Below are 15,332 nucleotides of genomic sequence, written 5' to 3'. Positions count from 1 at the left end.
TGTTTTATGCCATTTTTGTCAAAGAAAACCCAGTTTGTTACACTATTGCCAAAAGTATTTGGCCACCCATCCAAATGATCAGAATCAGGTGTCCTAATCATCTGGCCCGGCCACAGGTGTTTAAAATCAAGCACTGGACACTATTTCTATAAACATTTGTGAAAAGAAAGGAGATCAGTGATTTCCAGCGTGGAACTGTCATAGGATGCCTGCCACCTGTACAACAAATCCAGTCGTGAAATCGCCTCGCTCTTAAATATTCCAAAGTCAACTGTCGGCTTTATCATAAGAAAATGGAAGAGTTTGGGAACAACAACAATTCAGCCACAAAGTGGTAGACCACGTAAACTGACAGAGAGGGGTCAGCGGATGCTGAAGCGCATAGTGCAAAGACTTTCTGCACAGTCAGTTGCTACAGAGCTCCAAACTTCACGTGACCTTCCAATTAACCCACGTACAGTATGCGGAGAGCTTCATGGAATGGGTTTCCATGGCCGAGCAGCTGGATCTAAGCCATACATCACCGAGTCCAATGCAAAGCGTCTGATGCAGTGGTGTAAAGCACGTCACCACTGGACTCTAGAGCAGTGGAGACGCGTTCCCTCGAGTGATTAATCACGCTTTTCCATTTGGCAATCTGATAGACGAGTCTGGGTTTGGAGGTTGCCAGGAGAACGGTACATTTCGGACTGCATTGTGCCGAGTGTGAAATTTGGTGGAGAAGGAATTATGGTGTGGGGTAGTTTTTCACGAGTTGGGCTTGGCCCCTTAGTTCCAGTGAAAGGAACTTTGAATGCTCCAGGACCAAAACATTTTGGACAATTCCATGCTCTCAACCTTGTGGGAACAGTTTGGAGCGGGCCCCTTCCTCTTCCAACATGACTGTGCACAAAGCAAGGTCCATAAAGACATGGATGAGAGTCTGATGTGGATGAACTTGACTGGCCTGCACAGAGTCCTGACCTGAACCCGATAGAACACCTTTGGGATGAATTAGAACGAAGACTGAGAGCCAGGCCTTCTCCACCAACATCAGTGTGTGACCTCACCAATGCGCTTCTGGAAGAATGGTCGAAAATTCCTATAAACACACTTCGCAACCTTGTGGACAGCCTTCTCAGAAGAGTTGAAGCTCTAATAGTTGCAAAAGGTTGACCGACATCATATTGAACCCATGGGTTATAGGAATGGGATGGCACTTCAAGTTCATATGCGAGTCAATGGTCAAATACTTTTTGCAATATAGTGTATATGCAGTGCTGGCCCAAGCCTCCATGGGGCCCTAAGCAAAATTTGATTTTGGGGCCCTCTATTTCTGCCAATAATATATAAATAATATATAAACTCATTGCGGCTCTGGCAGTGTTGTTTACATGATCCTATTGTCAGCCTGGCATGTCTTTACAAATGACATGTCATTTATAAAGATATGGGGGTGGCCCAGTTAAGAACATAAATAATACCAATGAATGAACGAATGATGTCCAGAGTGCCACATATGGTTCCTAATCTTAAAATGTAGAAAACATTCAGCTACAAGAGTGGCCTGGGGTTGAACAGTCCAAGTGATAAAGCTTTGTATTTACAGTAAAAGTGTCATCTTGTCTCATCAGTCTTGTACATATTAGTCTTTAATTACTAGTTTATATTTTTAGTTAATTGTTCATATTTAATGTTTACTTTGTACAAAGAGAGCGCAGTCTACTGAAGTTAAATTCCATGTGTGTTAAACATAACTGGACAATAAAGCTGATTCTGATTCACATTATTTTTGGTAACAAAAACCTGAAACAGCAATGTGCAAAAATGTTGACCTAAAATTGTGTTTTTGTACAATAATATATCTTTGATCATTTAGAAATCATCAGTCAGACTCGTACATGCAAAAAATAAAAAATAATTTTTTGTTAATTGCTTTTGGGGGCCCCCTGGTGGCCGCGGGGCCCTAAGCAAGCGCTTAGTACGCTTATGCCTTGGGCCGGCTCTGGTATATGGCAAACACACAAAATATGCAATACTTTCACCCCCCAAAACGTATGTAATATTTGATGTGACGAATCAAAGCCGTAAATAGGTCAATAATTCATAACATTTATTTTAAATCATGATTATTTTTGGAGCAACAGCAGTTTAAAAAAAAATGTTAACTGTTTATTTTATTGAAATTATGAGAGTCGACTTTGCAACTTTTTCTCGTTACATTTCCACTTCTTGCTTATTTTTTCAAGAGTATTTTTCGAATGTTCCCAAATGAGCAGCGGGCCGCCCTCCGGACACCCCTGGTATACAAGCCGCGTGAGGTGCGGTGTACCCGGTTCAGTTCTTCCAAAAGTTGGGGTTGTGGTTCATTCTCCGCTGGAAGTTGTCGTACCACTTGAGGACGCAGCTGGCAGGGATGAAGGTCTCGCTCGGGCTGGGCGTCATCTGCGCCTGCGTGACGGCAAAGGACGACGCGAAGTTGTACAAACTGTCCAACATCTTCTGCGTGAAGAGCCGCAGCGTGTCCGTGGTGGCGGCGGCGGCACCGGACACCGGGGTCTGCTGAACCAGCAGCTCCAGCGGCTCCACCGACACGCCCACCTGGGCCACGGAGGGGGAAACGGCCACGGCTCCGAAGGAGTGCGCCGCCCCGCCTTGGCCCGCCTTGAGCCCGGAGATCTTGAAGATGGCGCTGGGCTTGTCGTTGGCGATGAAGCCGAGCAGCTGCCACACCGCCCCGCTCGAAGGGTCAGGTAAGGAGAAGTAGACCGCCCCGCCCATGCCGGCCGGGAACGGCACAGTGCCGAGCATGAACACCACAACGTGGTTGACGCTCTCGTACTCCGGGAGGTTGAAGACGAACTTGTCCCCGGCCACCTGGACCGCGTCGGTCTGCACCAGCCTACCGGCCACCAAGCAACCGAACATGACAGCGTTAGCAATAGCAACTAGCTTGCCGTAGTAGCAACTGCTAGCTTTAGCCTCTGGAGCCCGCGTTAGCTAGCTAGCTAGCCTTCAGGAGCACCGACCCGTCGCGGAGCTCAACGAGCGAGAATAACTGCAAGTGGTGGCGGCTCAGAGTACGTGTGACGGCCGGCCAGCCTTGAGCCTTCCCTCCCGCCTGTGCGCCAACACGAGAAGCTGCTGGAAACTTCCAGAAACTTGTTAGCTGCTCGACTTTCGACTACACGTCCTGCCTCTGATGAGCGCTCTCCCTCTTCCAGTTCAGCTTTCTTCTTTTCCTCCAAACTTTTGCATTTTTCTAGTCATGGCCGCTTCTACCAGTCAATATTTGGATAGAAATGTAGAAAGATTGACCCCATGACATTAGTAGGGTGTTTTCACTTACACCCTAAACCAGGGGTGCTCACACTTTTTTTGCAGGCGCGCTACTTTTCAATTGATCAAGTCGTGGGGATCTACCTCATTCATATATATAATTTATATTTACTTATTTATGAAATATATGTTTTTGTTAACAAGTTAAAGGTGTTTAATGATAATACAAGCATGTTTAACACATATAGTTAATATTGTTAATACATTAAAGGTGTTTAATGAAAATACAAGTATGTTTAATACATATAGTTAATATTGTTAACAAGTTAAAGGTGTTTAATGATAATACAAGTATGTTTAATACATATAGTTAATATTGTTAACAAGTTAAAGGTGTTTAATGATAATACAAGCATGTTTAACACATATAGTTAATATTGTTAATACATTAAAGGTGTTTAATGAAAATACAAGTATGTTTAATACATATAGTTAATATTGTTAACAAGTTAAAGGTGTTTAATGATAATACAAGTATGTTTAATACATATAGTTAATATTGTTAACAAGTTAAAGGTGTTTAATGATAATACAAGCATGTTTAACACATATAGTTAATATTGTTAATACGTTAAAGGTGTTTAAAGATAATACAAGCATGTTTAACACATATAGTTAATATTGTTAACAAGTTAAAGGTGTTTAATGATAATACAAGCATGTTTAACACATATAGTTAATATTGTTAATAAGTTAAAGGTGTTTAAAGATAATACAAGCATGCTTAACACATATAGATTCCTTTCTTTCATGAAGACAAGAATATAAGTTGGTGTATTACCTGATTCTGATGACTTGCATTGATTGGAATCAGACAGTGGTGCTGATAAGGTCCGCATTTTCGAATGGAGGAGAAAAAAAGTCCTCCTTTCTGTCCAATACCACATGAAAGTGGTTGCTTTTTGGCATCTTATTTATCCAGCTTCCGTACTCCTTTTTATACACTTTACAAGAAATACATTGTTGGCAAACTCCGTAGCTTGCTAGCTTGTGCACGCCAGCTTCCTGAGACTCTTATTTTGGTAGCGCAAGCAGGATGAAGCAGAGCTTTTATTGTGCAACTGTGCGGTCGGTCTTTGGAGTTTTGAAGACAGGTACGGCGCCAGAGTCTGTTGAAATAAAGTGTTTCTCGCCTTCCAGTCGGTAATTTTAATGAGCTGGCAGCAGCCAGCGTCATCTCAGAAGACCCTCGGGTGCCATGAATGTCAATCAAGTGACGTCATAGTGAAGATTTATGATCGCTCATTTTTAGGACTATTTTTTTAATGCCTGGCTGGTGATCGACTGACACACCCTCCGAGATCGACCGGTAGCTCGCGATCGACGTAATGAGCACCCCTGCCCTAAACGATGTGTACATTTTGCCACAATTGTACTGTAAAATTAGGCTCTTTACAGCATGTTACTGTCAATGCAAATAGTACTACTTTGACATTCTGACAAGTGTTAGTTTTTTACTGTAAAATCTCAGGTTGTTGTTTTTATACTGTACTTACTAGTTAAAAGCCACAATTGTACTGTAAACGTGACCATGTTTTTTTGCATATATGCCAGAAGTGTGGTACTGTTTTCCCATTTACAGGAAAATGTTGTAAAACATTTTTTTCACCTAACTTTACGGTAAAATCTAGTCATGTTTATGAAGTACACTTTCATGAAAAAATTGGTCATTGTAATGCACTAATGAGCGACATTTAGCCATATATGGTCATTGTTTTTGTCATTTATTTTTATAAAAAGTTTATTTTTTTGTTTTTTGCCATATCTGGTCATTATAATGCACTAATAAGCGACATTTTTGTATTTTTTTAAATTGAATTAATAAATGTGTGTATATATACAGTATATATTTTTAATTTATTTATTTTGCCATATATAGTCATAACCCACTGAGTGATCTTTAGTCATAATATGATCATTGTTTTTTGGGGTTATAAAAAAAAAATGTAAATGTATTTATTCGTTTATTTATATATATATATATATATATATATATATATACATACATACATGTAATTTTAATTAAAAAAAATGTTTTGCCATATATGGTCTTTTTCTTCAAATGTATTTTTATTTATTTGATAGTTTGTATTTATAACGCACTGAGTGACCTTTATCCATGTATGGTCATTGTTTTTTTTATTACTATTTTTTATATTATATTTTTTTTGATTGTTTTATTTTCGAAAACTTGCTTTGAAATCATAAGTCAAGCAGATAATTACCTTTTGATTTTCTTAAAATATTTTTGGGAATGTATATTATATGTATGATATTATATTATAATAAAGTTGAAAAAATATGCAAGTGCATGCAGTACATGTATGTTTTCCTGTCAAAATGGAGATAAATGTAGTAAGAAAAGTACTTTATTGATGCTTTCTGCAGGCCGTATGAATTGAAGTGGACTTGAGTTTGACACCTGTAGTGTACATGTACAAGTTATATTTATGTTCTGACTGTTATTAAACTACTGTAAGTAAAATAAAAAAAACTAAATGCAATGAAAGTAAATCTTTATGTAATTTAAACTTGTAAAACATGTTTTGTTCTTGCAAGAGAACAATCGTTATCAGTTATACATCATTTAATTTACACAAATATTACATAATTGGTGAGAATCATTCTGGAATATTGGCTATAATTTAATTTTTTATAGATTTTAAACATTCCAAAAGGTGGCGCCATATTTCCATGTTCTGACAGTTACGTCACTAAGAAAACGTGTAGCATTTTAACAATATAGGGAAAAAATGCACAAATAGTATTTAAAAATGGATTTTAAAAAAGTATAGATGAAAATATAAACCTATGTAAAAACATATATTTTTTGTATTTAAAAAAAAAAGGTAATCCAAATACTTTTTCGACAAAACAAGTTTTATCACAAAATAACCAATTTAACGTAATTAAAACTAGTAGTAGTGATCATATCAGATGATTAAACGTCTCTATATTTTAGTTTTTTTTAATTGTATTGTTATATTGTTTATAATTTATTGTTCACAAAGGCAAAATATTTGTTTTATTTTGATAAATAACAATATTGGTCTACTCACTTGATATCGACATCAGCAGTACCACCCAACTTAAAATTTCGGGGGTTTTCTGCCTAGAGGCGAGGTATTTAATTTTGACGGGTAGCCGGATGTCGTCTGCGTGTGCCTGTACGTGAGCCACAAGCTACTTTCGGTAGTCTCTAGCCAATAACAAATAACAGTATCGGTAACAGCTGATGTGTTTATTTTTTGGTATCGTGAATAGCAGTACCTCCCAACTCAACATTTCAGGCTTTTTGTCAAGACACGAGTTGTTTTGTTTTGGCAGGTAGCCGGATGTTGTCCCTATGTGCCAGTGAGTGAAACACATAGCCACTTCCGGCGGTTTTGAGTCAACTGCTACGTAAAACTCGCCAGAAACAACTAAACAAAACGTTCATCATTCGCGTTGTGGACGTCATCGTCCTCTTGTGAAGACTGCAAACTTTTCAGGGACCCTTGCAGGTAAACCGACATATATTTATTTCTTTTGTTTGTCACTTTCCAGTCTCGGGTTAGCCCGGCTAGCCGCTCAATGCTAAGGGATGCTAAGCGGTGCTAACAGTTATTGTCAAGTGAAATAAATGAGGTTTAGATTTGCACGTATATTTTCTGTGCATTATAGGGTCGTCATAGACGTTGAGTTCATTATTTTTCATCATTTTGATGCCAACAAATGTACAATATGACTTGCTTTACACATCAGCATGGCTCCAGTCTATCTGTGTGTGTTGCATTCTGGGAAATGTAGTATTGTGTCAGGATGGAGGCTGTGTCTCGCTGAGAGGAAGATGGAGAGCGTCCACGGTCTCCTGCTGGACGAGGACGCCTGCAGTCGGCTTAACGAACACCAGCGGGCAGCATTCGTCTTTGATTGGCTCACCCACCTGAAGAAGCTCCTCCCCTCCATCGACAGGGTGAGTGGGGTCTCATATTCTCCAGCAGCCTTCCAGCCAGCGGGAACGAGATGTCTAAACTTTTTTCCACTGATGGCCGCACACCCAAAAATCAAAGCATGCGAAGGCCATTTTAATCATTTTCATTTTTAAAAACAATACGATATATATACAGGACTGTCTCAGAACATTAGAATATTGTGATAAAGTTCTTTATTTTCTGTAATGCAATTAAAAAAACAAAAATGTCATACATTCTGGATTCATTACACATCAACTGAAATATTGCAAGCCTTTTATTATTTTAATTTAGCTGATTATGGCATACAGCTTAAGAAAACTCAAAAATCGTATCTCAAAAAATTTGAATATTTCCTCAGACCAAGTAAAAAAGTACGATTTGTAACAGCAAAACAAAATCAAACATTTGAAAATGTCAATTAATGCACTCAGTACTTGGTTGGGAATCCTTTTGCACGGATTACTGCATCAATGCGGCGTGGCATGGAGGCAATCAGCCTGTGGCATTGCTGAGGTGTTATGGATGCCCAGGATGCTTCAATAGCGGCCTTTAGCTCATTTGCATTATTGGGTCTGGTGTCTCTCAGCTTCTTCTTCACAATACCCCACAAATTCTCTATGGGGTTCAGGTCAGGGGAGTTGGCAGGCCACTACACCAGTTACTGGTGGTAATGGCACTGTGGGCAGGTGCCAGATCACGCTGGAAAATGAAATCATCATCTCCATAGAGCTTTTCAACAGATGGAAGCATGTAGTGCTCTAAAATCTCTAGAAGCGTCTGACTTGGGCTATGGAAAAGAAGCACTGGATAGTTGCAGAGTGGTCCAGAGTCCTGTTTTCAGACGAAAGCAAGTTTTGTATTTCATTTGGAAGTCAAGGCGCTAGAGTCTGGAGGAAGGCTGGAGAGGAGCAAAATCCAAGTTGCTTGAAATCCAGTGTGAAGTTCCCACAGTCAGCAATGGTTTGGGGAGCCATGTCAGCTGCTGGTGTTGGTCCACTGTGTTTCATCAAGTCGAGAGTCAATGCAGCTGTGTACCAAGAGATTTTAGAGCACTACATGCTTCCATCTGTTGAAAAGCTCTATGGAGATGATGATTTCATTTTCCAGCATGATCTGGCACCTGCCCACAGTACCAAAACCACCAGTAACTGGTGTACTGACCATGGCATTACTGTCCTCGATTGGCCTGCCAACTCTCCTGACCTGAACCCCATAGAGAATTTGTGGGGTATTGTGAAGAAGAAGCTGAAAGACACCAGACCCAATAATGCAAATGAGCTAAAGGCCGCTATAGAAGCATCCTGGGCATCCATAACACCTCAGCAATGCCACAGGCTGATTGTCTCCATGCCACGTCACATTGATGCAGTAATCCGTGCAAAATGATTCCCAACCAAGTACTGAGTGCATTAATTGACATTTTCAAATGTTTGATTTTGTTTTGCTGTTATAAATCTTTTTTTTTTACTTGGTCTGAGGAAATATTCTAAATTTTTGAGATACGATTTTTGAGTTTTATTAAGCTGTGTGGCATAATCAGCAATATTAAAATAATAAAAGGCTTGCAATATTTCAGTTGATGTGTAATGAATCCAGAATGTATGACATTTTTGTTTTCTTAATTGCATTACAGAAAATAAAGGATTTTATCACAATATTCTAATTTTCTGAGACAGTCCTGTATATTAGGGCTGGGCGATATGGCCTTTTTTTACTATCTGGATATTTTTAGGCCGTGTCACGATACACGATATACAGGTAAAAGCCAGTAAATTAGAATATTTTGAAAAACTTGATTTATTTCAGTAATTGCATTCAAAAGGTGTAACTTGTACATTATATTTATTCATTGCACACAGACTGATGCATTCAAATGTTTATTTCATTTAATTTTGATGATTTGAAGTGGCAACAAATGAAAATCCAAAATTCCGTGTGTCACAAAATTAGAATATTACTTAAGGCTAATACAAAAAAGGGATTTTTAGAAATGCTGGCCAACTGAAAAGTATGAAAATGAAAAATATGAGCATGTACAATACTCAATACTTGGTTGGAGCTCCTTTTGCCTCAATTACTGCGTTAATGCGGCGTGGCATGGAGTCGATGAGTTTCTGGCACTGCTCAGGTGTTATGAGAGCCCAGGTTGCTCTGATAGTGGCCTTCAACTCTTCTGCGTTTTTGGGTCTGGCATTCTGCATCTTCCTTTTCACAATACCCCACAGATTTTCTATGGGGCTAAGGTCAGGGGAGTTGGCGGGCCAATTTAGAACAGAAATACCATGTTCCGCAAACCAGGCACGGGTAGATTTTGCGCTGTGTGCAGGCGCCAAGTCCTGTTGGAACTTGAAATCTCCATCTCCATAGAGCAGGTCAGCAGGAGGAAGCATGAAGTGCTCTAAAACTTGCTGGTAGACGGCTGCGTTGACCCTGGATCTCAGGAAACCGAGTGGACCGACACCAGCAGATGACATGGCACCCCAAAACATCACCCAACCATGCAAATTTTGCATTTCCTTTGGAAATCGAGGTCCCAGAGTCTGGAGGAAGACAGGAGAGGCACAGGATCCACGTTGCCTGAAGTCTAGTGTAAAGTTTCCACCATCAGTGATGGTTTGGGGTGCCATGTCATCTGCTGGTGTCGGTCCACTCTGTTTCCTGAGATCCAGGGTCAACGCAGCCGTCTACCAGCAAGTTTTAGAGCACTTCATGCTTCCTGCTGCTGACCTGCTCTATGGAGATGGAGATTTCAAGTTCCAACAGGACTTGGCGCCTGCACACAGCGCAAAATCTACCCGTGCCTGGTTTACGGACCATGGTATTTCTGTTCTAAATTGGCCCGCCAACTCCCCTGACCTTAGCCCCATAGAAAATCTGTGGGGTATTGTGAAAAGGAAGATGCAGAATGCCAGACCCAAAAATGCAGAAGAGTTGAAGGCCACTATCAGAGCAACCTGGGCTCTCATAACACCTGAGCAGTGCCAGAAACTTATCGACTCCACGCCACGCCGCATTAACGCAGTAGTTGAGGCAAAAGGAGCTCCAACCAAGTATTGAGTATTGTACATGCTCATATTTTTCATTTTCATACTTTTCAGTTGGCCAACATTTCTAAAAATCCCTTTTTTGTATTAGCCTTAAGTAATATTCTAATTTTGTGACACACGGAATTTTGGATTTTCATTTGTTGCCACTTCAAATCATCAAAATTAAATGAAATAAACATTTGAATGCATCAGTCTGTGTGCAATGAATAAATATAATGTACAAGTTACACCTTTTGAATGCAATTACTGAAATAAATCAAGTTTTTCAAAATATTCTAATTTACTGGCTTTTACCTGTATATCTCGATATTTTGCCTTAGCCTTGAATGAACACTTGATGCATATAATCACACCAGTATGATGATTCTATGTCTCTACATTAAAACATTCTTGTTCATACTGCATTAATATATGCTAATTTTTTTTAACTTTCATGCAGAGAGGGAAATCACAACTAAGTCAATTTACCAAAACTGTATTTATTAAACAGTTATTAAGCAGTGGCACAGACATTGGACAGCACGGTGGTAGAGGGGTTAGTGTGTCTGCCTCACAATACGAAGGTCCTGAGTAGTCGTGAGTTCAATCCCGGCCTCGGGATCTTTCTGTGTGGAGTTTGTATGTTCTCCCCGTGACTGCGTGGGTTCCCTCCGGGTACTCCGGCTTCCTCCCACCTCCAAAGACATGCACCTGGGGATAGGTTGATTGGCAACACTAAATTGACTCTAGTGTGTGAATGTGAGTGTGAATGTTGTCTGTCTATCTATGTTGGCCCTGCGACGAGGTGGCGACTTGTCCAGGGTGTACCCCGCCTTCCGCCCGATTGTAGCTGAGATAGGCTCCAGCGCCCCCCGCGACCCTGAAGGGAATAAGCGGTAGAAAATGGATGGATGGATGGATGGCACAAACATTCATGTCATTTCAAAACAGAAAGTGCAAGATTGTCAGAGACATTTTAAAACAAGCTATAAGTGCACTTTTGTGCATGATGTCACACAAGATATTTCAATAACTGTCAAATAAAAATGAGCTGCGTAATAGGTTCCTGCGGACGTTATCTCCTTCTGTTGTTAATTTTTTTTTTCATACGGTAGTTGCTTCGGCATTTTGTGGGTGTGGCACCAAACGGAGATGTTGACATGCAGAGTTTTAAGCACTCTTCATTCTCTAGTGGGTGACTTTTCAAATGATGCTACATTAGCAGTGCTGCTACTTTTTGTAGCAATGCTTTGGCCGCATAAATGTTGAACATATTCCCGCTTGAAGCCAAACCACCGCCGGACGATGGATCCCGTGCTGTTTTTCTTGGGAATTAATTCTTCATCCATTTGTTACCAGATTCGCACCTTCTCTCTCTTGTATTACTAACCGCACCTCACCGTTAGCATCACAGCTAATGTTACCATGTCGCTACCTCTCTGCTCCGCGGGAGCGTGTGACGTTGCACACGTGACGTATGTAAGAAGGTGCGCTTGGTTTACGTCTCTGTGAGGAGAGACAAGAAAGAGTGGGAAACGCATGCTGTGTAATGCCCGCAGCTAAAAGCAACTGCGTGAGAATGCGTACTCGAATATCACGATATAGTAATTTTCTGTATCGCACAGAGACAAACCCGCGATATATCGAGTATATCGATATATCGCCCAGCCCTAATATATGTGTGTATATGTATATATATATATATATATATATATATATATATATATATATATAATATTTGTTTTTGTTTACCTTCAGTACTCCCCTCAGTCATAAAATATAAAAAAATAAGCAATATGTTTAATTTGTACAGTTTTTTTATTCAATGCAAACATCTCTCGATCAACTTCAGGTCTGTGTTTATAAAAAAAAAATTTTTTATGTTATATGACTTTTTCATGAAAGAAAACCTATTTTTTATGTCAAAAACACAAAGTATGAAATGTTTTTTCCCCAAATATTATAAAGTGTAATATTTGATTTGACTCTTAAATAGGACAATAATTCATACATTAATATTTTTTGAGCAACGACAGTTTAAAAAAAACTTTCCCACTAAAGGTCTTAGGGATCCAAAAGGGTCCTACTCATAAGTGTTAAAAAATAAGTCATAAGTTATTTTTTTTTACTTTCAACACTTAATTCTCTAGATCAACTTCAGATCCATCCATCGATAAAACAATTTTCTTTTTATTAACTTTTATGTTTGTTTTATGACCTTTTCGTTAAAGAAAACATTGTTTTTTTTTATATGACAAAAACACAAAATATGCAATATTTGCCCAACAATATTTCAAAGTGTAATATTTGATGTAAAGTAATTGGAGGCTTAAATAGGTAAATAATTCATAACGACATAGATTTTTTTCAACAATAACAGTTTTTGGAAAAAAAATCCCACTGAAGTTTTTAGGAATCCAAAAGGGTGCCACTCTTAAAAGCGTTAAAAAAGAGATCATACTTTTTTTTAAACTTTAAACACTTAATTCTCTCAATCAACTTGAGATCTATCCGTCGATTATAGGTTTTCCTTTTTTTTTTTTTTTGTTTGTTCTATGACCTTTTTGTCAAAAAAAACTTTTATAGCAAAAACACAAAACATGCAATGTTTCCCCCAAACAACATTTCAAAGGGTTATATATATATATATATATATATATATATATATATATATATATATATATATATATATATATATATATATATATATATATATACCGTATACATGTATAGAGTCGCGATCAAAAGTTTACATACACTTGTAAACATAATGTCATGGCTGTCTTGAGTTTCCAACAATTTCTACAACTCTTATTTTTTTGTGATAGAGTGATTGGAGCACATACTTGTTGGTCACAAAAAACGTTCATGAAGTTTGGTTCTTTTATGAATTTATTATGGGTCTACTGAAAATGTGACCAAATCTGCTGGGTCAAAAGTATACATACAGCAATGTTAATATTTGGTTACATGTTTCGCTGCAATAAGGCGCTTTTGGTAGCCATCCACAAGCTTCTGGCAAGCTTCTGGTTGAATTTTTGACCACTCCTCTGGACAAAATTGGTGCAGTTCAGCTAAATTCGTTGGTTTTCTGACATGGACTTGTTTCTTCAGCATTGTCCACACGTTTAAGTCAGGACTTTGGAAAGGCCACTCTAAAACCTTCTTTCTAGCCTGATTTAGCCATTCCTTTACCACTTTTGACATGTGTTTGGGGTCATTGTCCTGTTGGAACATCCAACTGCGCCCAAGACCCAACCTCCGGGCTGATGATTTTAGGTTGTCCTGAAGAATTTGGAGGTAATCCTCCTTTTTCATTGTCCCATTTACTCTCTGTAAAGCACCAGTTCCATTGGCAGCAAAACAGGCTCAGAGAATAATTTTACCACCCCCATGCTTGACGGTAGGAATTGGTGTTCCTGGGATTAAAGGCTTAACCACTTCTCCCCCAAACATATTGCTGGGTATCGTGGCCAAATAGCTCAAGGGTCCCACTCACAAAAAGTGTTAAAAATAAGTCATGCATTATTTTTTACTTTTAACATTTAAATCCAGGTCAACTTAAGATCTATCTGTCGATAACAAGTTTTTATTATTGTTTTATGTTTTGTCAAAGAAAACTTTGTTTTTTAGGATAAAAAAGTCTCACTAAAGTTCTTAGGGATCCAAAAGGGTCCTGTTCATAAAAGTGTTCAAAGTAAGTCTTACATTATTTTTTACTTTCAACACTTAAATCTAGGTCAACTTCAGATCTATCTGTCGATAATAAGTTATTATTATTTTATGTTTTGTCAAAGAAAACTGAGTTTTTTATGGCAAACACACAAAATAGTCAATATTTCCCCCCAAAACATCCCAAATTCAATGGAATATTTGATGTGAAGTAATGGAATAGGTCAATAATTCCTTATTTATTGAGCAATGACAGTTAAAAAAAAATGCCTACATTGCAACTATTTCTCGTTTACCGTATTTTCCGCACTATAAGGCGCACCGGATTATTAGCCGCACCTTCTATGAATTACATATTTCATAATTTTGTCCACCAATAAGCCGCCCCGGACTATAAGCCGCGCCTACGCTGCGCTAAAGTGAATGTCAAAAAAACGCTGCGCTAAAGTGAATGTCAAAAAAACAGTCAGATAGTTCAGTCAAACTTTAATAATATATTGAAAACCAGCGTTCTAACAACTCTGACCCAAAATGTACGCAAATGTGCAATCACAAACATAGTAAAATTCAAAATGGTGTAGAGCAATAGTAACATAATGTTGCTCGAACGTTAATGTCACAACACACAAAATAAACATAGCGCTCACCTTCTGAAGTTATTCTTCATTCGTAAATCCTTCGAATTCTTCGTCTTCGGTGTCCGAATTGAAAAGTTGCGCAAGCGTGGTATCCAAAATGGCCGGTTCCGTCTCGTAGAAGTCATCGGGAGTCAGTGTCGCTGTTGTTCTGTGAATCCTGCCTTCCGGAAAGCTCGGACCACAGTTGTGACCGAAATATCTGCCCAAGCATTTACGATCCACTGGCAAATGTTGGCGTATGTCGTCCGAGGCTGTCTGCCCGTCTTAGTGAAGGTGTGTTCGCCTTCGGAGCTGTGTGAAAAAAGCCACCCGGCCTCTTCGCGTAAACTTCCCTTAACCACTCGCTCATCTTTTCTTCATCCATCCATCCCTTCGAGTTAGCTTTTATGATGACGCCGGCTGGAAAGGTCTCTTTTGGCAAGGTCTTCCTTTTGAATATCACCATGAGTGGAAGTTAGCATGGCAAGCTAGAACCACAGTGAAGGATGACTTCATTCCCTGTGGTGCGAATATTCACCGTACGTGCTCCCGTTCCACAGTGCGGTTCACAGGAATATCAGTTGCTGTGAAATACGGTAGTAATCCGTGTGCGGATGGAGAGATTGCGTCTTTTTATGAACCGGATCGCTTAGTAGGAGCCATTTTGTGGTCTTTACAGATGTAAACAGGAAATGAAACGTACGGTGATATCCGCGCGTTTTTTCTTCTTCTTCCGGGGGCGG

General features: G+C 39.1%; 2 protein-coding genes across 4 annotated transcripts in view; one reads left to right on the top strand and one right to left on the bottom strand.

Annotated features, from left to right (window-relative positions):
• Window positions 1-2,071: 2,071 nt before the first annotated feature.
• Window positions 2,072-3,348, bottom strand: hikeshi (heat shock protein nuclear import factor hikeshi). Its single transcript, XM_061925153.2, has one exon. The coding sequence runs from the start codon at window positions 2,905-2,907 to the stop codon at window positions 2,317-2,319; it is 591 nt and encodes a 196-aa protein (XP_061781137.1). The 5' UTR covers window positions 2,908-3,348; the 3' UTR covers window positions 2,072-2,316.
• Window positions 3,349-6,536: 3,188 nt separating this feature from the next.
• heatr5a (HEAT repeat containing 5a) overlaps window positions 6,537-15,332 on the top strand; it is a 48,672-nt gene continuing 39,876 nt past the window's right edge. For all 3 annotated transcript variants that reach the window (XM_061925157.2, XM_061925155.2, XM_061925154.2), the window contains exons 1-2: window positions 6,537-6,821; window positions 7,108-7,273. In XM_061925157.2, coding sequence (XP_061781141.1) covers window positions 7,148-7,273 — 126 coding nt within the window. In that variant the 5' untranslated portion in view covers window positions 6,537-6,821; window positions 7,108-7,147. The remainder of the gene's footprint in view (window positions 6,822-7,107; window positions 7,274-15,332) is intronic.

This window comes from Nerophis lumbriciformis, linkage group LG29 (genome assembly GCF_033978685.3).
Source record: "Nerophis lumbriciformis linkage group LG29, RoL_Nlum_v2.1, whole genome shotgun sequence".
NCBI lineage: Eukaryota > Metazoa > Chordata > Actinopteri > Syngnathiformes > Syngnathidae > Nerophis > Nerophis lumbriciformis.
The sequence above is the reverse complement of the archived record's forward strand: the minus strand, read 5'-3'. Positions and strand labels throughout refer to the sequence as shown.

Excerpts from the sequence above, each read along its gene's own strand:
- hikeshi (XM_061925153.2), bottom strand. The coding sequence starts at position 2,907 with ATGTTCGGTTGCTTGGTGGCCGGTAGGCTGGTGCAGACCGACGCGGTC.